Consider the following 24,325-nt stretch of genomic DNA (forward strand, 5'->3'; position numbering starts at 1 on the left):
ACACATTCAAAATGCTTAGTATTAAAAAAACCCATATGTGACACGTGTGAAATGGTGATGAACACATCATTCTGCCAGCAGATGGCAATCAAAATAAAGAAACATGATTACTGATGATAAAAAATTCCACATGAAATCAGGTGCATTTTACTCAGGGGAGCAGTGCAGTTGCCACCCACCAGGAGAGGTTACCTGGGAGAGGAGTTGTGGGCCAAGGACAGGCCAAAACAAGCTGCCCACATTAGAAAAAGCAGAGCACAGAATGATGTCCCTTCTGCCTCTCCCCCTTGCATTAATTCCTAGAAAGATTTTATAAGAAACCCCCAAACATCCTGTTATACATCTGGAAATTGTAAACAATTGCAATTCAACCCTCCACAGGAGATGTGGTCCTCATGATGTCCCACACATGGAAAAAGAAGTAAAGAGATCTGACAGAGGCTCATACCTTGCACATGTGGGGCAGCAGCTGCAGTGTGTGTGCAGAAGCAGATGAGGAATTTCCAGGTCTAATAGGTGTTAGGCTCCTGGTGGTAGGAGCAGCAGAAAAGCCTAGAGAAGTGAGTGAGGGAAGAAAAAGGGAGGGCAGCTCCCATAGTGAAGATAGCTGAGGAAAAAAAAAAAAAAAACAAACAAAACATCAAACATTGGTAATAAAATGACAATTTAAAAAACCCTACATTCATCCCTGGTTTCATGATGAGTCAGTAAAGGCATGAGAGGCAAATTTAGCCACAGTATATAAAAATATCTCAGCGTGAAATGAGATAGAGTATACACTGGGCTCAACAGCCTTAATTCAATCCATTGAAAAAATGTGTAGGAGTCCAGTTCTTGTGGTTCATACATCTCTAGAACAGAACCTGGCACCTTATTTACCTCTACGGTGAGCCACTGCTAGGATGTGGACGGGGCAGGTGTGCAGCAAGAAAGGAAGAGCTAAGAGCCGCCACAGCAGCTAACTGCTGTAGGTCTGGTTTCTAGTTCTAGAACAGTTTCTGGTTTTCCTTTGCTGGAGGTCAGTTTCCACATGAAGCCTAGTGAATCCATTGCTTTAGAAACTCCTGAAGACCAGAGAAAGATGAAATCTTGGAACTGTTGATAAAAGGGAAGTCGTCTTCTTTCTCTAACAGCTTCTAGGAATGCTGTCAGCAGCATTTTTGAACTTTGTAATGAGACTGACAGTACTAGGCTAGTAGGGATCAGGAGAGGAGCAGACCCAGCAGGAGTGCCAAACTCAACTATTATGGAATACTCACTGCTTCATAGCACACACACAGCAACATCCCTGCAATGGCAAACCAAAGCTTGTACTTTAAATCAGCTTCCTGAGCAAGCTGGATGAGCTGTTCCTTCACATTTCCTCTGGCACATCAGAAGTGTGCTGGTCACATTGCATAGAGTCAGGGCTGCAGCACACTGACAATCCCATCTCCTGCAGAGTAATTGTGCTGTCCTGCTCCTCAGCAGAGCCATGCACAAGGAAACCAGCATTGCAGTTCACCAATTAATAATGGCTGGGTCTGCCAGCACCATTATACACCAGAAAACTTCACCACCATTATTTCATGTGTGTCCAGAGCTTTGACTAGGAGCTGAAGGCACTCCAGCCAGCAGCTTTACAGATTAAAGGAGATGAGGAGTTCCTTGTAAGTTTGTACTAGAAAGGAGGCAGTGCTGAGGCAGGATCATCTCCAACATTACTGTAACCAGGTCAGGTGTCTACAACTGCAAACTTGGAAGGCTTTGATTGCTACCGGCTGCTCTGCACACTACAGTACACAGAGTGTTTCTGCTGCCTTCTTTTAATCCCCATTCACTCTGTTTTGTTTGATATTGATTTTATGGCCATGCTATCTCTTTGCAAGGCATTCTGCTTACCTGGTGTAATTCCTGATGCTTGGTAGGTTGAGTCTTCAGGATTTCTATTTGCTGTGTTCTCCCAACTCAAGTCTTTCTATACTCACATCAGAGTAGCCAGAAGCCTTGCATACAGCAAAGAAAGATGCACTTGACTAACATTATCCTCCTTTGCTGCAGAGGTGAAGAACCAGAAGTAGGTATCAATACATTTTTCAGCATCTTTGCATGTTAGGAATGAACTGATCAGCAGCAAAAGTGGTAGCATGTTTTGTACATGATACAAGGAGAGAGGTCTTTTAGCATTTTGGCACTGAGTAATCTATCATAAATTCTTGTAAACCCATCAGATTATTCAAAGTAGTAAGCAAAATATGAAAAACATTATCCAGTAGCAATCTTCTGCCTAAGAGGCCATTGGTACTGGATAATTTGGTCATGCCTGTCCATTCTCTTATTTCCTGCCAGTTTTTACCCTTCTCCTTGGGAAGCCCCAGTGGTAATCCCATAGTTTTGTGCTTTTAACTTTTAAAGAAACTTTCTCAATGTCACCAAGTGGCTTGTTCCCACCTATGAAAGATCCTGCTTGCCCATTCTTGTTGCAGAGTATGGAGTCAAGATGCTTCTGGGCACCTTGTCAGTACGCTCCCAGCAGAAGCTCACCATTTGCTATGCCACATTCCCTCAGATTCCTGCCATCTGCAGTTCTTCATTGCCAAATGTGTCCCCCCACCATCCTTACAGGCTGCTCATATTCCTCTCTCCTGCCTCAGTCGTGTCCATGTGCTCCTGTTCTCTTCCCTTTGATCACTGCTACACACTTAAGCCAGAACTTCCCTTGGGCAATGGAAAAGCACTGCAGCAGCTCCTGTGCAAGAACCCCTCAACCCAACACAGGCACTTTGAAAATGCAGCTGCCAAATCCCAGAGCACACTGCAGCGACCCTCTCCAACACAAGAGACTTCTCAAGAGCCACTCAGCCCCTAACAGGTTCAGTCAACCTGAACATAACAAGAACCACTTCTCTAACATTTGCAGACTATTCTGGAAGACACAGTGGAAATGCTTCAGGTGTTCAGGCCATTTCTCTCTTGGTAAAGAAGGAAATAGACAAAGTTATTTTGTTTGTTTTAATTGATCACTGGTTAAATTGTAATACATTCCAAAGCAAAATATTCTGTTCAAGGACATTGTACCAAACATTAAATCTACTTTTAAACAAGGCTTAATTTGACCATTTTACCTTATATACATATAGGTATAAGTTTCATTTCACTAGTAGCAAAATTACACAGTACATTGCATTTCCTGAAAGATGGCAAAACCAGGAACTGAATGTCTGTTCTGTCCTTCCACACACTCCAAATCGGAAAAAAACACAGGTATTGAAAGTACAATCACAACTACAGGTAAATACAATAAGGATCTCAGAGCAAGCCAAGACCTTATGAGAGATGACAATCACTTCTAGAAATCTACATCAAATATACAGTACATTCCACTAGAGTTTTGGGAATTCCCACAATGCCTCTTAATCCCCTTTTGGTAATAAAAGCTTCTATGACAACATGTATCCTTCATAAAAAGTACTGAATTTGTATTTTTGGAGCATATGTTGGAAGTTTAATGCAGTCTAAGCTGCAGTCCACAATAAGCTCACCCAAAGAGAGAGTAAGCAAGCATTGCAAGATTCATCAAGTTCAGAACCAGAGCTCAGCTCCTCATCATTGAGCTTCTGGGTGCAAGAGCTGCTCTGCACCAGGGACAGGCTCAAAGGGTGGGAAATTATACATTCCTTTTACAGCTTTCACAGGTCAATCACCTGCAAGTTCTTGACAGAAAATGTCAACTGAGTCATACAAGATTAATTTGAACTTATTTACAAAGCAGCCATTACATTGCAATTGTTAGACAATTAAGGACACAGATGAGCAACAAGGTTTCCACATTTATGCTACTCCTGAAAACAGCAGTGAGTGCAGTGGCCAGCAAGTATGCAAACACACTGCCACTGCTGGGAAAACTGCAGTCTGGCCTCGGGAAGTGGAATGGTGCAGAGAACCCATCAGCCCCAAGGCCTGATGAGATTTCTGTTACGCTGAAACTCCGCTTTGGTTTGTGCAAAAAATTGACCTTGTGCATTTAGCTTTCACAAACTAACTGTTGCTCTGTGCTTGGCAAGACAAAATGGGAGGAATTGTTCAGAATTACCAAGAACATGGAGGTAAACAAGGCATTTTTCATGAGCACTAGTTACCCTCACAAGTACAACACCAAGGACTCTGCCACTGTTCCAAGGAAATGTTCATCAGTACTTTTGGAGGTTTTCTGTTCTGTACTTGCTGAAGAAGCTACCACTGATTAGCAAAATAGCTGAACTTGACCCAACTAACAATGCTGAGGACCTCTTCCTTCCAGACTTTATGTCTAACTAACCACGAACACTCTTTGCTGCTCCTAAGGAACTCTGACAGCACTAGGAAACACCAAAGGCATGCCTGTGGTTGAAGACACCAACTGATTTCCTCTGGTTAAAATACCTCACTTGTTTCTATTAGGCAGACTCCAGCCACACACTCTCTTAACACCAATTCTTCTTCACAGATCTCTGTTTTTAAAAGTTGTTTTGCTGGACTCTCCAGATCTAACAGCAATGTAACACAAGTAATCTGTAATTAAAAAAAAAAAAAAAAAAACAAAAAACTAGTGGAAACCTGCCCATACATTTTTTAAACCTGTTTTATATAAATTTTGGTGGGGGCAAGCTAAGGACTTGGTACTCCAACTTGTTACAGTCAGTCAGCAGTGTTCTAAAAGGAATGAAAAGCAGGCTGCAAACCAGGTTCTCTCTACTAGTCTACACCTGTTTTTAGCAGAGGTAGGCAGCAATAGGTCAGCGAAGAGAGAATTAGAAAACAGTATTTTAGATGTACTTTAGAGCCCTGGTGTTTTTCTCTACTCTTCCTTTAACCTATCTTGTGCTGTTTTCCTTTTATCTTGCACTAACCATCTCAGCCTACTTACTTTTGTGAAGTGAGCCCTGGTAGTCTGCAAAAAATATATGACATTAGTCAGGTGTTGTTACCAGACAGAGGAAGAACCAACATGGGCCAGCAGGCACCATGAGTCGCTGCAGGAGTCAAGGAGGTGCTTCATAAGAGAACCTCAAGTGCAAATCCTTGGAGCACACGCATGCATGCAGAGTATCAACCTGCAGGCAACACCCAGTGATGTCACCTTCAAGCTTCACAGACAGCAGAAGCAGATCTAAAGTTCAGCTTTCAACACTTCAAAACTTAACTGTGCAATGAACAACTAACATGAATGGAAAATAAACATTTTAAGAAAAGACAGAATCCAGCCAAGTCTCTGATTAATCATTTTTTTTCTGAGGCCTGCTCTAAAAGCTTTTCAGTTTGTGGACACTAAGAATAGAACTACAGTGAAAAATGTGTGTTACCATTTGAGAACTCCTAGTTCATACAGCAGACAGACAATTAACGACCAAGTACAAATCAACAGGTTGAAAAGCCCTCATTCCCAGATTGTCTACCATTTTTTATTACTGTTTTAAGATGAATTCATAAAACTGCTGGACTTTTTTCTTCCAAATTACCATCTCCTATAAAAGCAACAGTAAGACTCAACACACATTTATATGAAATATACTTTAACTTCCCTCTTCCCAGCTTCTTGTACTTAATATATAAGCCTTACACTAAGAAACATCTTTGGTGGTCCTCATGCTGCTTTGTGTTGCACAGAAAACAAAACTTCCATTTATTATGTTTATATTCACCACTTGAACTTTTTTTAATTTCCAGATTCCAATTTGCTTACAGAATCTTAATGAAATCCCCATTGTTTGCACATTCTTGTATGTAACACAGAAAAATGGCACAGTTAAAAAAATCAAACCAAAATCAAAACACGCTACCCAAAATAGTTTCATTGTCAAGATTTATCAGTTTACCAAGCCAAGCTTGTCCCAGATTCTTAGCAGCAAAATTCAATTATGTAGAAAGGAGCAGGACAGAGAAATGAGCCAGTTCCCCCACAGAACCAGAGCTGACTAAGCCATAAAATAAGCTAAGCAGCTCTGTCAACCCAGCTGAAGTTTCAGTAATTATGTAATGGCTCTTGGAAGAATCCATAGCCAAATTTCTTGAATTGCCATAATTTTTAAAAGAGAGAGCTAATTTCAAGAGATCTTCAGTTCCAGGTAAAATACTTGCACTCATGTTTTCCCTGCTAACTTAAAATCACATCTAAAGGTTCTTCTCTGATGTTTCAAGAAAATTTTGCAAGCAAGAGTAGAGAAATTTAAAAAAGCTTAATGTAGACATCATCCAGAAAACGCTACCAAATATACAAAGCAGAGGAAGATATTTGCCTCCCAAATTTCAGGTTTTAAATTTTTATACACATATTTCAAGAAAATAGCAATTAAAAATGTATGCCTTAAAATGAAGTTGCCTATACGTGCTGAATGAACATGGGTTTTTAAAGCAGTCCTTCCTTATTCTAAGCAGCCCCCTTATAAATGCTTTATCTCTCAGTTGTATATAGCACTACCGTCAAAGTCATTATATATCTGTGTTTGTCTTTTTAAACCTATTCCTACATAGCATTTGCCCTAGAATTGTAAAAAGCTCTCCCACAAATCTATCCTACCAGCAGAAGCCTTCAATTTCCATGGTTGCAGAACACATACACAAAGAATTAATGAAGTATCCAAAGGAAAAAAGATTAACTCTTACTTTAAATCAGACAGCAAGTTACATACATTTGTAAAGAAATCTACTGAGCTTTAAGACTGCTTCAAAGCAGTAACTGACGTACAACAGCAGCTATGAATAATATATAACCTTCCTGATTCATAACTGATCCTAGCTTCACCTTAAAAAAAAAGAAAAATCACAGCAGCTAAATATATATGCAAATATACACAAACAAAACTTTTGATCAGAGGTTAATAAGTAACTGTGTTATATCAGAGCTAGAGATTAGGCATAGCAAGTGTTCAGCAGTCTCTAACCCACCAGCCCTCGGGCTGGTGCAGCAGTGGAAAATCTCATCCTAGGTACCTTTCAGGTGGCATTAGAATCTCATGTTTCCTGTTCAGATGTTGCTCAGTGAACAGTTACCTCTGCTAACAATACAGCTTCCCTCTCAGTTAAGCATGCAGAATGTATAAAAAAGGCAAATGATCAAAATATCCCCTTGAATGCCCAACTGTCTGGTTTCAGGAGACTGTTGCTGAAGATTTAATAGCTCAGCACTAATTTTCAACATTTTCAAACTTGATATGAAAATTGCATTTTGTTATTACACAGAGTATAACAGTCATTGGTTGTTTGCATCATCCACCCTAGCACTAGTGAAAAAGTGCCTTCTGAACAGGGATGAGAAAACATGGCAAGTTTTGTTACCAAGCTGTGTCTCTACTCATCTTGCACTAAGCAGTGCATGGAAATAGGTGAGCAGAAATTCAACAGTATACCAAGACACACCATGTTTTCACATGCACTGATGCCATGAGTATCTCAAAAATACACAAGTGCAAACATGCAGCAAAATGTTTGTTAAAGCACTTTAAATGCTCACCAGACGACAATGAGTGATTTAATAATACTCAGACAAATCAAAGCACAGTAAAAGGTTTGTGCTTGCACTTCAAGTTTCAGAGTAAAATTGTTTCTATCAGAGTATTTGAAGTTCAATAAGAGGAACGTTCCACTGAATTTAGAAGCAAAAGACACCATTTAAAGAACTAGGAAAATAAGCACAGGTCAGACTACTGCAATAAATAAACAAAACAGCAGGAACATGCAGACCTCAGAGTCAAAATTTCTTTTTAGATTCATGATATGTTTAAAAAAAAAAAAAAAAAAAAAATCAAGAACAACCCTGTCTGACTTTCCCACATATGCTGTCTTTTTGGCTAAACAACTGCTATTCTACTGTAAAGAACACAGATATTACCAGAAAACATTATTTACAGAATGATTATCAGATTGATTATATAAAATACAGATGAAAATATACACCCTTAGGTTTGAGATAAGCCAAGCAAATTCACTGCTGCTAACTAAAGCACTTGGAAGAAGGCAACAGGCACCAAATATCAAAACTTAATCACAAAACTACTCGAAGTAACAGACAAATTTGGGACGGTAGAGGTACAGCAAAGATCAATTAAGTTGGAATGATTTATAACTAATACTAGCCTATCACTTATTACTTAGCTTCATTCAAATTCTATTTTTCTTATACAAAACTGAAGAGAAACCCTTACTCCCAGACTGATTTCTTCAGCAGCATTTTTTCTTAATGCATCTATGTAATGCTTTGTACTCTACATCTTACAAAATACATCCCCACATTTAAGTGCATAACTAGAAACTGTGCTGAAATCGTGGAAAAGCGCTTCATAAATCTCAGGCGCAATAAAGTCATAACAATGATCAGCTCCAGTTTCTGGAAGCAGTTCTGTGAAAGTTGAAGTTTCAGAAAAGGGACTTTGATCCCTGGTTTTCAAACTCTGACCACGCATCATTCAATTCCATGAAGATCATTTTGGCATATTGCTCGTAGGGTTGTCCTGTGGCCTGGAAACAAAGAGAACGCACCATAAGCATAAAAACATTAGAAATTAGGTCTTTAGAAAAGATCCCACCCCTTTTACATTTGCTGTCTTATTCAACAGCTATAAAGTGCTCTATTAATATAATTTTACAGACAGAGAACTCTTTCCAACCTTATCCAAAGCTTGCCATGAGTATTTTTTAAGAAATCCAAATCCTTGATTTCCTTATGCTTTCAGTACAATTTATATGTAATCGAAATTGAAGCTTTCAGTACAATTTATAAGTAATTGAAATTTAGCTAAAAACAATTTTCAAAGCTGTTCTTTTCATAAATAGTTTCAGTTACTATTACTTACTAATCAAATTAAGTAATTTTTTAGAATTGCTTCCTGAAAGATCTTGCAGCAGTGTACAAGGATAAAATCTGAGTCCTCTTTAAGACAACTTATTTTGAATGAAATTTCCTGGAGGAAAATCTGTTGCTGGTTATGAATGATGCTAAGACTCAACATGACTGACACAGTCCTGTGTGTTTGCTTCCATACTCAAAGATAGTACACTCCTGATTCCCTGCCTGTTTCACAGCTACCCTGACTCTGGGCCAACACAATCCAGCCCTTTTGGTTAATAAACACCTAGTCCCAAAAGGTGGTTCTCTCCAATAAAAAAGGAAGACCCAGAGCACCCTCCAGTATCCTTCCCCTTCTCCTGCTGCTTAGCTTTTGCCACCAGTAGTACTTTATTGACACATAACAGGTTAGTAGCAGAATAAAAGAAAAAGGAAGACAAATATGCCTTAAACAGAGCTGTGTTCTGACACTGAAGCATTACGGGCCTTACAGAAAACACCTAAAAAATCACAACAAAGGTAGAAGTCACATACCCAAGAACTCTGAAGGAGAGGAGGAACCAAAAAACCAAAAAATGTCATGTTTGTTATGGCCACAAGACAACATAGGATTTAGACTACTGCTCACTAAACCACCAGTAAATGCAAACCTGAAAATTCAAACCAGGTATATCCAATGCTTCTCTTTCTATCTAATGCAAGAGCTCACAACAAGAAGCTACCTTGATACACTGGAATGCATTGATTTTTAAACAGCCTGCTGCAATGTAATATTCATTACATATTTTTCATCTGATAACTTGTTTATTCTAGTAAGTTTACTTTTTTTAGTAAAAATGGTTTAGTAAATGAGGTTCAGCAGGTTTTTCCTACCAGTTTTGCTGTGGCCGCCTCAGAGTCTCCATACTAGTTCTAAAAGACTTGAAGTACTAGCTCACAGAAATGAAATAGATTCTACTAATCAGCATTAAATCTGCCATCTGACATCTGTCAGTCAGAACCCAGCATGACTGACTTTGGTGCTCAGTACAACCCTCATGGGATCTTTCATTTGTTAACCCTTCTCTGTTGAATTCTGTGCTGTGTCAGGATGGCAAGAATAATTCTGTACCACATGAATGCAGTAGGACACCACATTCAGAAGACAATGGAAGCACAGTGAAGAACATCTAGGGTGCTGATTGAGAAGCAAGGCATTTGCCAGTAACCAGTATGGTATAGTAAAAGCAGTTTGTATTCCTCCTATAATAAAGAAGATCAGAGGAAAAAACTCACCTTATCAGGATGAACCACAAGCACTGCTTTCCTGTAGTACTTCTTTACTTGTTCAGGAGTTACTAGATCTGCCATGCTGACTGGTTTCCACTTATTTTCCCCTTCCCAAAGCACTGTATGTAGAGTGGATATTAATGCTCTGATATTTCTCTCCTTTCCTTCAATCCATTCAAGAATCTGGGAAAATCAGAATATACAGAACTGAATGCAGCACTGTAAGCATTCTCAGCCTCTAGAGACAAAATCCTCACTCTCTGCAAGACTATATGATCACGACTCAAGTGCAGCTGTCCTACTGCAGTCACTCCCCAAATTCAATTGTCTTAGCCACTCAAAAGTCATACTTTGCATCTACCACTAGAGAATAGCTCATTGTTACTAGTTTATTGCAGAAATTCAGTCATTGCAAGAGAAATGACAGGAGTAATTAACACCTGTTACAATTAGATATTACATTAATCTTTTCCCTGTCAGGGCACACACACAAATTATTACTTGATTTGTACAAAAGTGTAAATATATTTTAAAACTTCTATTGTACAAGCTTTGTACAAAAGATAATGTCTAGTAATAATTCATGTTTACTTAAGCAACATGCAGAGGTACACAGACTAAAGTGCTCTTTGAGATCCCCAAAGTCAATTACAGTAATGTTGCTCAGACTTTAACAGCAATATATTCAAGCCATAACATAGGGATACAGTGTTTTCATTGAACTCTTACTATCACCAGTGAGGATGGTAACTAAACATCTGTACTTATTTCTACTTGTGGTGATTTCTGTTAAAAGGTACCCATGCACTCTCTCTTCAGCAAGGACACTTTGTGAAAACAAATTTCAGCATTCCTTTAAAGTTCATTTACAAACTTTTCTGAAGCATCATAAAGACTAAAAAACTGGAAGTGTATTAATATGTGAAGTTATCAATGACTAACAGGTCAAAAAAATCTGAACAGCAAGCAACACATCCCAAACTAGTTATAAATCCTGTCTCCAGAATTGTACCTTCTAGTAATTTCTTAGGACAGTAGCAGCAGTTATTAACCAGAAAATGAAAGTACATGATCACCCTGAAGACAGCTATACTCATATGCATCATTTTTAAAGTGTATTTTTGTAGTATCAGCTAAATTAATCTTTTCTAAACCATTAGCCTTTAGTTTCTCTGTTGGTCATTGTATCCTTCTGCTCTGTTATCAGCAGGTCTAAGCATAAGATCAGATTTTCACTTGACTCAAAATCACTGTTAAACAAACCTTGAGTTTCAAGGGGTCCATATCTTTAGACATCTCTTGTTTTCTCATCTCAGCAATTGTCTTTGGTCCCTTTTTATCAGATTTCGCTGAAAATCCTTGATTAGATAAGAGATCCTCAAAGTCATTTTCTGAAACTTTTGGTTTTTGACCTATGAAAAGAGAAAAAACATTTAATGAAAAGTTTCCCTGGAGAATGCATTATCAGGGGAAATATATTGCCCTTAGATACACCTGGATGGCATTTATCACTACTATGATAAATATATTCTTCAGTGACGCCAAAAGCCACAAAACTAAAAAGGATAAAAATAAAAGGGATCTTTAACAAACTTTCAGTCCAGCAGGCAGACAACCTAACATGCTAACCTGGGACTAAATACTTGCATGTCCTCCTTTTTAAAAAAATGGAGCAGATTTAAGGGAGCACACATCTATCCACAATTTTGGAAATGGCTCCATTTTTCCACTGTAAGTTAGTTTCAAATGCTATGCAGCAGTTTTTCAAGTAACCGTATACTCTATAGTATCATTGAAAGCATGTGAAGTAGTCAACACCTAAGCATGTTGAAACTTATCCAGAATAATGAATGGATAAAATACCAACATGAATATTCATTACAGAACCAACAAATTTCAGAGAACTGTAGAGTAACTGAACTCTGAAGAGGCTTCTGGATGTTGTCTAGTCTGATCCCCACTCAAAGCAGGGACAACCAGGTATATTTGTTAGGCCCTTGTCCAGCTGAGGTGGAAGGGAGAGGAATTACAACAACCTGTTTCAGCATTTCATCATGCCAATTGATTTTTTTGCCTTGTTCTACAGACTCTCCTGTGCTGCAACCTATACTGACTGCCTCTGCATCCTGACACCTTTCTCCAGGTATGGACCAACAGAATAATTACAGCTTGAGGAAGTATCTGCTGCTCACTTACTTATATGTCAGTTTAAGGGAAGCATAATCCTAATACCAATACACCAGAAAACAAAATTTTTCAAGAAAGTTCATACAGAAGAGGCCACGCCTAACCCTACAACTCCAGGTTTGCCTACTCAGTTGGAATGTGTTAAAAGACTGTATGATTCTACCTGGTCTTGTCCCCACATCTCTTTCAAAAACAAGAATTTTCAGTAATTTTAACCTCAGTCTTTCTCAAGACAATCTACTCTTCTTCAGCTAAGAAAAACAGTGTATCCCTTTATCTTTGTATCACAAACAGGCTAACATGAAACAACATTATCAACCATCTCTCCCCGGATGGATCAAATTTACCTTTCTAAACTCACTGATACAAAACCAGTTCTCATGTGGGTGAGTAATTATAGCCTTGAGACTTTACGCCCAAACTCACATTTACCTGTGCTATCATCAGTTCATCTGTTATGTACTGGGATAGCTTTGGAAAGGCAGGATACCAGATTTGGATACCAAGTATTTTTCTGTTTTCTACTAGACACAACTTAAATATAAATAAAAATATGAAGGTAGAAGAGCTTCTGCAGGTAACAGCCCACCCAACTAACTTCACATGGGACATTATAAGTAATACACATTCAAAAAACTTACCAAAGCTTGGGGCTCTGACTCCTCTTTCTTCTCGTCCCCCAATAACACTGAAGTTTACTGTGTAGTTGGGCTTAGCTGCTGTGCTGGACTTAGTTTGGGACTGCCATGAAGTACTTGGTGGTTTGGAGGATTTCTGCCACTGATTTCCTAGCTTCTGAGATGGAGCAGTCTTCTGACTAAATCCACTACCCAAGAGTCCACCAGTGGATGAACCTAACAAAGAAATACTAACTTAGTTGTTCAGTTCAATGCCTGTCACATATTTAATACAAGTAAGACAGTTTGCTCTTAATATATAACCACATAGCTCACAGTGTAAAGGAAGGCATGAGTAAAATGAAGTTCAGCCTCATTAAGAAGTAACTTGGATAGCAGGAGCTGGAGGCTTTACTGAAAGTCTTCTCTTACAACTCAAGGTTTCAAATGTCCGTTTTAGCAAAAACATGCACCCTTATCTGAAGGGTCAGGCACATGTCAGGCTAGGAGATAATATGGCTGTGACAGTAGTTCTGCCTCCCACTTCTGCTAATATGCAGTGCATAATAAATAATTAATTACAAAAAATGGTAACAGACTGAGAAGATTTTCAAAGTCTCTAGTAATTCCTTGCACTGCTGTTTAAGGAAGATGAGAACATTATTCTATAGCAGCATTCACAGGGAATATACTCCACATGAGTAAGAAAAGCACTGCAGGAGATACTGTAATCACCCTCCTTTGGCATAGGCCAAGCCTGTCTGGGTATACACAGCAATGCAAACTTGATTTGCTCTTTCAAAAATGGCTCCTCACACTTCAGCTCTCCTGATGCTTTTCTCATTTTTTTTTTCTCCTTTTGAAGTGGCTGCTCATACCTCTAACTTGCACAAGAGGATGTCTCCCCAGGGCCACGTACCATACACCATACTATATCTTGAAATATCACACCTGATAAAACCCAGTATTGCAATACAACACCCAGTAAAATCTAGGAATGCACTGCTTTTTCATTAAATCACTCAACTGCAGTCAATTCAGTTTTTTTCAAGTCAGTGACAACTTGTGAAATTTACAGAAAAAAAATTTGTTACTAGTCAGAGCAAATAACCCTGCATACTGAAAAATTATCTCTCTTTCACCTATTCTTTCAAAACATTCTAAATTCATTATTGAATTTTTCTAGGCCAACAAATTCTTCCTGTAGGACAAGTCAATGCCTCACTGTTCACAAAAACTTTTCAACACCACACTCCTACTTTCTGATAGAAGACCATTCCTAAAGAAGAGTGTGATAACACCAACCAGCACAGAACACTATTGGTATCCTACCAGTATGCTAATACACCAGCATTCATTACTTTTAGCTGCTATTTCTTTTGGATTTATATAGCATTTATATTTAAGCAGTTTGCACTCTCATAAATTTTCTTCCAGAACAGCATCTTGTATGTGGAAGCCAAAAAACTCTTATGAAAAATACAAAAGAGTGTGGTATTCCAGCTGTATTCCAAAACTGAATTCCAGTTCTTGTGACGCCTTGAAAATTCCAGTTCTTGTGATTCCTGAGAACATTAACTAGGACAGCGACATCTGGCTGCTTCTTAATGCAATCATTTTTCCTATTGAAAGCTAACTGAAAGAGTAATGAATTGACCCTGCTAAAATTAGTTTCATTTCTTTAATCTGATTTAGTGTGGGCTATGCCTATATCTTCAAGTCAAGAATAAACAGACTTTTTTTTCTGTCACACTATCTGTGCAGTTAACAACCTGTGTTAACCTGAATTATTACACTAGAAAATCTTTGAACATTTTTTACTGCAAAGCAGCCTCACTGGTACTGCTTCAACAGCAGAATTTTGCAGCACTTATGCCCAAGCAACATGAAGAAGTCAAACACTGCATGCTACCTAGTGTTTCTACAACAATTCCACTCAATTCAATACACAGTACTAACTGCCAAGGCAACAGGGTAAAACCTCCTTCAGCTCCAAGCTAAGGGAAAAAGCAGGTTTGCTCAATTCAGCAACACTAGGCTGCTCTGAATCATTCCATGTACCCTGGGCAGCTGGTCACATTTATTATGGCAGTGTGGGCTCTGAAACGCAAGGACTTCAGCTCTTTTGTGATTGCTACAAGACTAAATTCCCGAGTTTCAGGCCAATAAAACACCCTGGAGCAAGAGTTACTTTGCAATGTGTCTTATCTTCCAGAACTCCTTGTGCCCTTCACTGCAAACTGACAGATACTCATAATGCTTTTGGTACTGGTGTGCAATGTATAGCCCTTGATTTGTGCTTATCTTACTAACATGGTAGATGTGAGTAGCAGAGCTATGAAAGTCTGCTGAATTCAAAGGAAAGTACTGAATTAACCGTTACTTTGGAACTAAAAAAAATTTAACTAATTCAATCCTCCTTTCATTTTAAATCCTTCAAGAACAGTATTAATCAATGTTAGGTAAGAAACCTCATGCTCAGTTACTGAATCAGCAGCTCCTGGTTTCTCTTACCTTCTCAACTCAATTCTCAAGCATTAATTATTTTTACTCTTCTTACATCACAGCTGTAGTTATATTCTGAAATATTATTTTGAATATTTAAAAAAATATCTGGAAGATTCAATCTTTTCTTGATACTCACCAGGTCTCAGCAAATACGTCAAGCTAGATGTTGACAATTAAAAGGAAACACTTCCCTTTATAGGCTGTCAGCAACATTTATCGGTATGAGAAGCAAATCAAACAGCAGAGGCAGTAAATATAGTCTATCAAAAGTAAGATCTTACCTGGAAGACCAGATCCCAGATTGGCAAGATCAGCAAAAGGATCAAAGTTCTGAGCTTTCGCCTGGCTAAAAGACAAACCTGAAGACACACTGGACTGGCTTCCGGTGGTAAAAGCTTGGCCTGTATAATAAGAAGACACATCACATACCTAATCTGTTTGGAAATTGAGAGAAAGAATAAAAGTAGTATCTGCACAGCACTTCATGCAAACCTCCCCAGTATTCTACTTCACAACATCTTCTCCCATTACAGGAATCACCATTATTATAGAGAATTGAAACAATTTAATTCATGTGTCTTGAACTTTAATCTGAAAAACTACACAAGTGCTTTACTAAAAGAGCATTTAAGAAGCAAAGCAAAAATGCATGAAGACATGTTCAACAGTTTCAGGTGATTAAACTGACCCAGTCTGGAGCAGTCCTCTAATGGAAAAATTTAATTTCATAATACCTTCACAAACAGGCTTCAGCTGTGGTGATGCTACATTGCTGGTTGTTGAGGAATCTGCCCAAGAATCCCATCCACTTAAGAGATCTGGGTGGCTTGTAGATGATGATATTTTAGGTGGCTCTGGTGTCAAATTGCCTACAGAAGAAAAAGTAAATGTTTTCACGTTTAAGAAAACCATTATAATAGTATATATATTTGCCAATACCAATAGAATGTGTATCACATTGTCAGCTACACAGCTTGCTTAAATCTCTCGGTAACCGTTGTGCAGTCTTAAACAGACTCAAAAGGGTTGTACCACTGGAATTCCTCCCTTTCTATTTTAAAACATCTCACGCACTTCATAGATAAGGAATTTTCATGCACAGGCAATGCTGTGAATTTAGCAGTTTAGGTCTCCCAATCCAAAGGACTAGCTCAGGTACAGATCTAAGGCACGATGCTGTTTCTGACAACACAGCTGGTAAGTGGAAAGCAGCAGTGCTCCATGAATGGTGCTCTTTATCACTCAGCAGTCTGGGTGTTAGACAGGTGAAGACAGGTCACTTCAAAATGCAGGTTTGCCTAACCCAGGCTGCTTGTGACAAAGGGGCCTCTTGCCCAACTAATACACTCTCTGAGGTGTAATACACAAATGAAAGCACACACGTGAAGAGCAGGATACAGCAAGAGTGATTTTTTTCTGGGAAAAGGTTAAGAATCTCTAGCTGCATGGATAATAACCACTTTTCTATAGACCATGACATCTAAATGAAATTGTCATATTTAAAAGCACGCAAGGGTGCTTCCACTAACTCCTGGAAAATGTCATATCCCATCTAAAGGTATTATAACTGCCATCCCTGACACTTCCAAATGATTCCCCACTTATCACTCATACAAACTATGAGGTGAGCCATCCTCATCAGAATGATATATGCTATGTACAGAACACTCAAAACTGCATATCAGCTCTGAGCATTCTCCTTGAGCAGAGCTTGTGGAGACTCACAGTGAAGGAGGATAGCTTTTGAATGTAATCCCTACTTTAATACTATAACAACACTCAGTGCTACAGGGAGTGGGGATATTTCAGTAATTTAGTGGTGGTCTAAAACATTTCACAGACATAGGGTTAACCCAGCCATCCTTACAAAAGCAGTAACATTCTGAGGCTTTCAAAGTCTCAACTACATCACAGCCTTTCACTTGTCTCAGTATCTCAGCTTTATATTTTAAATATTAATATCAAATTCTCTTCATTAAGGAAATAACTAGAAGCACATTAAATACCCCTATAGTATCTCAATCTACTAATACCATTTATAATTAGATCTTACAGCTGCAAAGTGAGCACATCAAATACTGTGCAATAAATATCTGCTGAAAGCCTGTATTTCAGCAGTATTCTCTGCTGCATGTGAGGGAAAACATCAGAATAAAATGCAAGAAGTACCCACCATTTCCAGCCCTTTCTCCAGACCCAAGCTTCATCTCCCTGCCTCTGAAACCATGGGAAAAACAATACATATTGGTCTCAGTACCCAGCTATCTGCTAAACTGCAGTGTCTCTGGCTATAAATCAGCACCCATTCATCAGCTGAGAACTTTGTTGTATCATATTCCACTCTCCAAAGTTAAGTGGGTCTTGAATTACTATTAATATTGATTTTTAGGCTAGAAATTATTTTGTTCTATAATCTTTGCTATTAAAAGTATTTTACAGGAGCATAAGAAAATTAAGACCATCATATGAAATTAACTACTATGAAAACAAATTGAGAGAAACAAGAACAAATTAAATTACAGACAAATGCATTTGAAGGATTGAGAACATACTATGGGAACGAGCTGTTTTGTAACAGTTGGCTTAAGAGAAGTCAAGTTCCTTACCTCCCCCAACCTGAACTAAGCAGGAAGTAGCCTACTGCTACGTGTAGCAGTAAATTCACTATTAATAGTAAAAGCTCATATACAACCACTACACTTATCAGGAAAATCTGAAACAATGCAATGTACAATATATTGAACAGATAACCCATTCTTCCTGAAACTGTTTTCTCTCATGCTATCTTCTTCTTAATTTTACAATGTGGGCATTATGTCAGATTTTAACATCAAGAAAAAGTGTTATCAACTTTTTGACTTTGATACTTTGACTTCTACATGTTCTGAAGAGGTATGATGCAACTATACTGAATCCCTGTTTTTATAGCTGACACATTGCAGTTCATACAGACACATTAAGATAAAGGAGCACAATTACTAAAGATATGGTAAAACATGAACTATAGCTCGATATCCCAAAAATGGAAGCAATTAAGATCATGAACATGAAGATCCAAACCTGGCTGTCTCAAGTTTTTTAATATGCATATTGATAATCCTTAGCCATACAGCAATTAACCACTGGAGGTCATGGCAAAGAACGTTGTTCTTTACTAGCACTGTACAAACCAAGCTAACATGTAAGAATCAGTTGGTGGTAATCAGATCACACTTTCCAGCTTCCCAAAATAAGAGACCCGCATTTTACTACACACAACTTCACATAAGGTTTTCTTTATTTAACTTGTCGTGTCTACAGGAAATCCTTTAATCACAGACAACAGGATTTTCTGTGAACCAGGAGGCTGGTTTAGTATGATGCAAGGTTTCTTTAACCTTATCTAAAGCCTGTCTGAGAACTCAAGTTCACAGGAACTAACTTTTCCTCAGGAGGAAGCTACACTGATCACTCAGGTTTCTTTTGATCACCTTCCAAATCTCCTGCTGTCTTTGAGGTAAGTATATCTTGACTCAACCTGCATTAAAAATGATCTACTACTTAAAAAACACAGAAGAAAATTAAGTTACCTTGTTAATACACAGCTGTTTAGCAGCAACAGCACAACATTATCCTGTTACAGGACAGCATGCCTTAAAAGACCAGATATTGTGTAAATATCTTTCATTTTAAAACTCCTATGATTTTCAATTTTAAGCCAACATCTATGAATACAAGGTTAAAGCTCTACATCTTGAACTTGTATTCACTGAAACATCTTTTCTCCTGGTATCTACAGCAGTTTACTAACCATGTACTAACAAACAAAGCTTATCTATCACTAAAATTTGATTCTAGACAAAACTGCTCTAACAGTAGAGTCATCAAATTTCATTACTGCAGCTTATTTTGAATGGTCACTGCCATTACTACTAATTTACTGTTCGTTTAATTTTTTTTTCTCTCTTTAATGACATTATGTTTGCACTATCTTCTGCTCACTTAACACAGAATATGTCATTTGAGAACATGTTCTTATTTTTCCTTTCTTCTCCAGTTACTAGTGATCCTGTCCTTTCATGACTCAAAAATTCACATTAAGAGCAACATAACTATTAATATGCCTTATTTACTTGATAAAATTGATACCTGTAACTGATAGAATGCTAAAGGCTCAAATACATACACCATTTCAGCTAAACACACATATAAGCTCTCATTTGAAAAATAAATATAAAGGAGTATGATATGTCACCCTAGTTCCTCCACTTCCAAACTGTTTTTAAAGACTGCATAGCAATAGAGAAATATTAGGAAATCAATGTAAAACAGTAGGCTGAAGAGAAAATGGGTACACTTTAAGTATCTTTTCCTATGTTGACAGAAAGCTCCTGAAATTACATTAAAATAGCAGGTATCCTAATACAAGGGTGCAAGCTATCAAGTAAAACCAGAAGGACTAAGCACAAAACAATAAGCATTGAAGTCAGATGTGAAAACATTCCTTTTTTTTCTCTACTTGCTCAAATGTTATTAACAGCTGACTATTGATGGTCATCTCCTTAAGGCTGCAGATAAACATTTAGTGAACAGAAATCCATATTTTATTTTCCCCACTTTAACTTAACACATAAAAGGTTTTTCTGTGTCCTCTCTGATATGAGGGTTCTGGTACTATTAAACTTGGAGAAAAGAACTGGGAACATTCTTATAAATGTGTAAAAATACATAATGTAAAGAAAGAAAAAAAAGACTGAGACAGACTCTTCTCCATGTTACCCACTGAAAGGACAACAGGCAATAGGGCACAAACTTAAACACAGGGAACTCCATTAAAAAATACTTTCTTTCCTCTAAGATCTCCCCAAACCTGGCATAGGTGGCCCAGCTGTAGAGTCTATAGCACTGGAAATGCTAAAAACCAGAAAGGAAACGGTCCTGAACAGCCCACTCTACGCAACCCTGCTTTGAGCACATCAGGTAGAGAATCTCCTCTTGAGAGGTGCTGCCTCTCCAGTAAGTTAGATTTTGGCTGAGATTATAAAATGTGCTGAATTACAAGGGAACTACAAGGATCACAGAGTACAGCTTCTGGCTCTGCACAGGACAGCCCCAAGAATCACATAATGTGCCTGAGAGTGTTTTCTAAACACTTCTGGAACTCTTGTCAGGCTGGTGCTGTGACCACTTCCCACTGTTCCAGTGCCCAACCAGCCTCTGAGAAAAAAAGTCTTTTCCTGATACCCAACCTAAACCTCCCATAATACAACTACAGGTCCCTTCACTGGTCACCACAGAGATCAGATCAATGTAGGCCCCTTCTCTTCCCCTCTCAAGGAAGTTGATGACTGCAGTGAGGTCTCCCCTCCATCTCCTCTTCTCCAGGAGAACAGACCAAGTGACCTCAGCTGCTCCTCATACAGTTTCCATTTAAGGGAGAATTCCTTCTTTACCACACTCATGGCCCTTCTTTGGACAGTCTCTAATGGCTTAATGTCTATTTTCATACTGTGGCACCCAAAACTGCCCCCAGCACTTGAGGTGAGGCAGTCCCAGCACAGAGCAGAGTGGGACAATCCCCTCTTTTGCCTGGCTGGTGTTGCTGTGCCTGACGCACCCCAAGACAGAGCAGGCACTGCTCAGTCATTCAGGCTGCCATCGACCAGGACCCTCAGGTCCCTTTCCATGGTGGTCCTCCCAGCATCTCATTCCCCAAGTATGTCTGCATCCAGGTTGCCCCATTCCAGATGCAGAATCTGCTCCACAGACGAGTATTGATCAAATCTTCTATTAAGCAAAATATTTATGTTTGGTAACCTCACACAGGGAGAGCAATAGCGGCATAAAGCTGGTAACTATACAAGTACACAACTGAAACCTACGGCTCTTACTATCAACAGGACAGAACAAAAACATTGCAAAGCAAATGGAATCTTTCCAGCAGAATCAATCACAGCTGGAATATAATGATTAATAACACAGAGCGAGCAATCAGCTGGGTAGCCTTTTATTTCAAAGAGAAAGCCCTTTTCTCAGTCAGACAAATAATGTATTTTTTTCTGCTGAGTTTATCTGTAGCTAACACTCAGGCTGCATCATTCAGATGCAGAGTCAACTAGAGAAACTGCTAAACAAAGAGGGGTAAGTCAAAGGTGCATACAATAAGCCCTGGGAAGAAATCACTCTGGATTCAGGAAAAGGTGCATGATATCACCATTCCTAGCTACCTGCATGTTGTAAGTAGGCGTCTGCAGGAGAAGAGGCCTGGGCTTCTCTGTTGGACACAGCCAGCTCCAGCAGACTCACCACAAGCCACAGCTGAGCCTCCCAAACAAGATGTCTTTGGGAAAACATGTTTCCCCTAAAAATGCTGCACAGCAGCTGTAAGAGAAGGGACAGATATGACAGAAACAGCGCTGCAGACATTAAGGCAGGTATGGAAGGAAGGGGAGGAGGTGCTTCAGATGCCAGAGCAGAGATTGCCCTGCAACACATGCAAAAGACCAAATATTCACACTGCAGCCTGTGGAGGACCCTACACAGGTGGACATGTCCTCGATGAAGCCACAGCCCAGCGAGAGCAGCCGACACAGCAGCAGGTTCCTGGCAGGACCTGGAGCACCTGGGAAAACCACATCCCTACAGCAGTTTCTTCCTAAAGGACTGCACCCTACACAGACCTGTATTCTTAAAACATTGTATCCTGTGGGAAGCACTTATACAGAAACAGGGGACTGAGAGAGCAGCAGAGAAGAGCCTTCACAGACTGATAATAACTCAAATCCCTATGGAGAGAGCTCACACTTTTCTTTGAAAGTCAGATTTTAAAAAGCTTAAACACTAGTGCTCTACCACTCCACCATTTTTGCAAATGCCTGTTCCTCCTAAAAGAATGATGGGAAGACTGAACATATCACAAAGATTTTTGTTTAAAGATTAACAGATTTTAAAATAAATGCATGAGGAAAAGGCTTCGCCAAGAATATATCAGAGAAATGAAACAAATAAGATTAGAGTATTACATAATGTACTTTGTAAGTATATTAGCAGAATACATTCAGGTCAGAAAGGTGCAAGCTAGCCTCAGCCTGCACTTTGAGAACTGGCTATATTACAACTTGACTTGCTCATTTGTCTTCCAAGGTTTCCAGAAAATCTTTAAAATCTGAATATAGTCAACATAGCATATTATCATCTATAAAATAAGTTTCCAGATGTTTGGGCATCCTCAGTTATTAGATCATTGAGAGGAAACTCCAGCTCCTAACATATTATCATTAATAATAGCATGACATTTTATAGGAAATACTTGCTTCTTGATGCATTTGCATCTGTACTTCCAGAGTACAAAGCTAATTAAAACAGCAATCACAACAAGTGGATCTATTAAGTTACTAATCCACTAAGCTGAAAGACAAATGCATAGAAGAGAAGAAACTGTTGAGAAACAGAACACCAGAATCACACTTACCTAAATTTAAGAAATCCGAGCTGGAAGAAGGTGGAAGTGAACTTTGTGTGGAAGGAACTGTATTAGCTGTAGATGTTGAGGTTGGATTAAGGAAGTCCCCAAAGAGGTCTGGACCAGAGAGGGCTTGATTCTCTGAGCTTGATGACATTGTGAACGGGTCAAATGGATCGGCTAAAAAAGAAGCAGAAAACAAAATTATCTCATTACAAATTGTAGAATAAATGAAGTTGAAAAATACTTACTCCTCTTAGGGCACAGACAAGAAACAAAGCTCATGCTAGTAACTGCAGCAGCCTTCTGTGAATTTTGTGTGGCAAAGAGTAACCACCTATTCCTTCCTCTAGACAAACTTACTTTCACATGGTACAGAAAGGGTCTCAGCTATATATAATATGAACAGCTATGTCTTCTAAAAAAAGCAGCAAGACTGCATACAATTCAACAACATTAATTTCATCCATTTAAGACACATCTAAAGTTTGTGTGACCATCTGACACACAGAAGAACTACATTTGTTAAATACTCTATAATGCCAAATCTGCAACAGATTTGGAGAAAATGGACTATTATACTATTAAAAAGAATATGACGTAAAATGTTTATACTACCATTCAGACTTGAAGGCATTGGCGATTCTGGGGCAGAAAACACGTCAACCCAAGAATGAAAACCAATAGAAGTAAGACTTCGGCAGGTCTCTAGTGATCCCAGTGAAGAAAAAACTAACTGGAAGAGTATTTATAGTCAGCATGGAGCAACATGTGACAGTCAGCTGGAATCAGGGCTTCAGATATTCCTGTTCCTGCTGCCCTCTAGGGTCAAAACCCCTCAAGAGCCCAGGGAGTCCTGCCAGATTCACTCAGAAGCTGAAGAGAAGGAATAATCCTGCTGTAATACCCCAGCACATCCTCAGGTAATGACCACAGTGTACAGGACTCAAAGACATTTCAAGCAAATTTACTATAGCATCACACATAAACAAAACTTCAAGTTTGTTGTGCAAAGCCAAAATACAAGTGGCCAAATATTCTCACTTCTGCAAGTATCTCTCTTAATACAATTCATTGAAATACACTAAATGAGAATGACTACAAGAATGAGATACATACATGACTACTGATCAGATATTTCATGCAATAGACATGGCTAAAGAAAGATATTGTAATGAAGGTTTCCTTTTATAGAATTCTACCTGTGTAAAAATGGTAAATTACAATTATTCTTCCCTGACCACAGTAACAAAGTTCAATAGTGAATTGCCTCAAAATAAGAAAACATCTCAAACGATCTAAACGCTCTGTAAAAAATACTTCTAGTTGTCTACAGATCAAAGCTTTTAGTACCTATGAATTATCTTTGTGCAAATAAACAAAACTTTGTAGTGGTTTCCCAGCTTATGCAAGTAATATTCCCAGAAATCTTACTATTAACTTTAGGCAGAGAATTGTGACTCCCAAAAAGTGACAAAGAGATGAGTATTCACTGGTAAGACG

At 38.7% G+C, this 24,325-nt stretch overlaps 1 protein-coding gene across 5 annotated transcripts in view; it reads right to left on the reverse strand.

The window, feature by feature from the left end:
• Nucleotides 1-2,983: 2,983 nt before the first annotated feature.
• The window catches only part of GAK (cyclin G associated kinase), a 68,142-nt gene continuing 46,800 nt past the window's right edge, over nucleotides 2,984-24,325 (reverse strand). For all 5 annotated transcript variants that reach the window (XM_041470695.1, XM_041470687.1, XM_041470680.1 and 2 more), the window contains 7 exons: nucleotides 22,832-23,002; nucleotides 16,116-16,250; nucleotides 15,663-15,782; nucleotides 12,898-13,110; nucleotides 11,333-11,481; nucleotides 10,076-10,252; nucleotides 2,984-8,472 (listed from right to left, as the gene is read on the reverse strand). In XM_041470695.1, coding sequence (XP_041326629.1) covers nucleotides 8,371-8,472; nucleotides 10,076-10,252; nucleotides 11,333-11,481; nucleotides 12,898-13,110; nucleotides 15,663-15,782; nucleotides 16,116-16,250; nucleotides 22,832-23,002 — 1,067 coding nt within the window. In that variant the 3' untranslated portion in view covers nucleotides 2,984-8,370. The remainder of the gene's footprint in view (nucleotides 8,473-10,075; nucleotides 10,253-11,332; nucleotides 11,482-12,897; nucleotides 13,111-15,662; nucleotides 15,783-16,115; nucleotides 16,251-22,831; nucleotides 23,003-24,325) is intronic.

The sequence above is a fragment of the Pyrgilauda ruficollis genome, unplaced genomic scaffold (assembly GCF_017590135.1).
Source record: "Pyrgilauda ruficollis isolate IOZ18807 unplaced genomic scaffold, ASM1759013v1 scaffold106, whole genome shotgun sequence".
In the NCBI taxonomy this organism is placed as follows: Eukaryota; Metazoa; Chordata; class Aves; order Passeriformes; family Passeridae; genus Pyrgilauda; species Pyrgilauda ruficollis.